The sequence below is a fragment of the Charadrius vociferus genome, unplaced genomic scaffold, assembly GCF_000708025.1.
Source record: "Charadrius vociferus isolate BGI_N301 unplaced genomic scaffold, ASM70802v2 scaffold3216, whole genome shotgun sequence".
NCBI lineage: Eukaryota > Metazoa > Chordata > Aves > Charadriiformes > Charadriidae > Charadrius > Charadrius vociferus.
In genome coordinates, this window is record NW_009648927.1 from 4378 (window position 1) to 5706 (window position 1329).

General features: G+C 51.2%; 1 protein-coding gene across 1 annotated transcript in view; it reads left to right on the top strand.

Moving 5' to 3' along the window:
• The window catches only part of RUVBL2 (RuvB-like AAA ATPase 2), a gene marked incomplete at its 3' end in the record, with an annotated part of 3103 nt that extends 2136 nt beyond the window's left edge, over positions 1–967 (top strand). Inside the window, exons 5-6 of the mRNA XM_009887342.1 lie at positions 672–765; positions 844–967. Coding sequence (XP_009885644.1) covers positions 672–765; positions 844–967 — 218 coding nt within the window. The remainder of the gene's footprint in view (positions 1–671; positions 766–843) is intronic.
• Positions 968–1329: the final 362 nt, after the last annotated feature.

A 1329-nucleotide genomic window follows, 5' to 3' on the forward strand; every position in this document is an offset into this window, starting at 1 on the left:
GGGGGGGAGAAAAAAAACAAACAAACACAAAAAGGGGGGAAAAAGACAGAAAATGGGGTGAAAAAACAAATCTTGCGGAAAACCCCAAAAATGGGTTAAGAAACAGTCAAAATGGAGCGAAAGAGTCCAAAAATAAGATTGAAGAGCCCCATATGAGGGGAAGGAACTCAGACATGTGGCTAAAAATCCACTGAAATTGTTGAGAAAGCTGCAAAAGTGGTTGAAAAGCGTCAAGAAATGGGGTAAGACAGCCTGAAAACGGGGTGAAAAAGCACCGGTTTGGGTTAAATGTAAAAATACAAGAAAAAAAAAAGCCAAGTATTGGTAGAAAAGTGGTGAAAGCCACATGAAAAAACCGTGGACTCTATAGAATCGCTAAAAATGGGGTGAAATGGATTGAAAATGTGGGAAAAGTTTTCATTTTGGGGTAAGAAAAACCATTTTAAGGTACAATCTTGTGCTGGAAGTAGAAATTATTAGGAAAGGACGTGAGAATGATCAAAACTGGGGAAAAAAAACGTGAAATAAGGCAAAAAACCCAGCGTAAAACAGCGAAAAAAGATATTTAGAGGAGTGAGGGGAGAGGGGACACCCCCTGGGGGACCCCAAAACGGGGGGGACACCCCAAAATGGGGCAGAACCCCCAAAATAAGGCTGTTTTTCCCCCCCAGAGACGTCATCACCATCGACAAGGCGACGGGGAAGATCTCCAAGCTGGGTCGCTCCTTCACCCGGGCGCGGGACTACGACGCTATGGGGTCTCAGGTGGGACTTGGGGGGCAGGAGGGGGGTTTGGGGGTGACCCTAAACCCCCTTTTTTTACCCCATTTCCTCCCCCCGCAGACGAAGTTCGTGCAGTGCCCCGACGGGGAGCTGCAGAAGCGGAAGGAGGTGGTGCACACCGTCTCTCTGCACGAGATCGACGTCATCAACAGCCGCACGCAGGGCTTCCTCGCACTCTTCTCCGGTACACCCCACGGCTGCCCCATAGCTGCCCCATGGCTGCCCCATAAGTGCTCTTTCTGCCCCCCTAACTGCTCCCCAACTGTTCCTGGGGGCCCCAAACTGCCTCTTTTCCAGCCCAGGGCTTCCTTGTGCTTGTCTTTGGTACATCTCCCTGCCCCATAGCTGCTCTCCCTGCCCCATAGCTGCCTTCCCTGCCCCACGGCTGCCCCATAAGTGCTCTTTCTGCCCCCCTAACTGCTCCCCAACTGTTCCTGGGGGTCCCAAACTGCCGCTTTTCTAGCTCAGGGCTTCCTTGTGCTTGTCTTGGCTACATGTCCCTGCCCCATAGCTACCCCATAAGTGCTCTCTCTGCCCCATAACTAC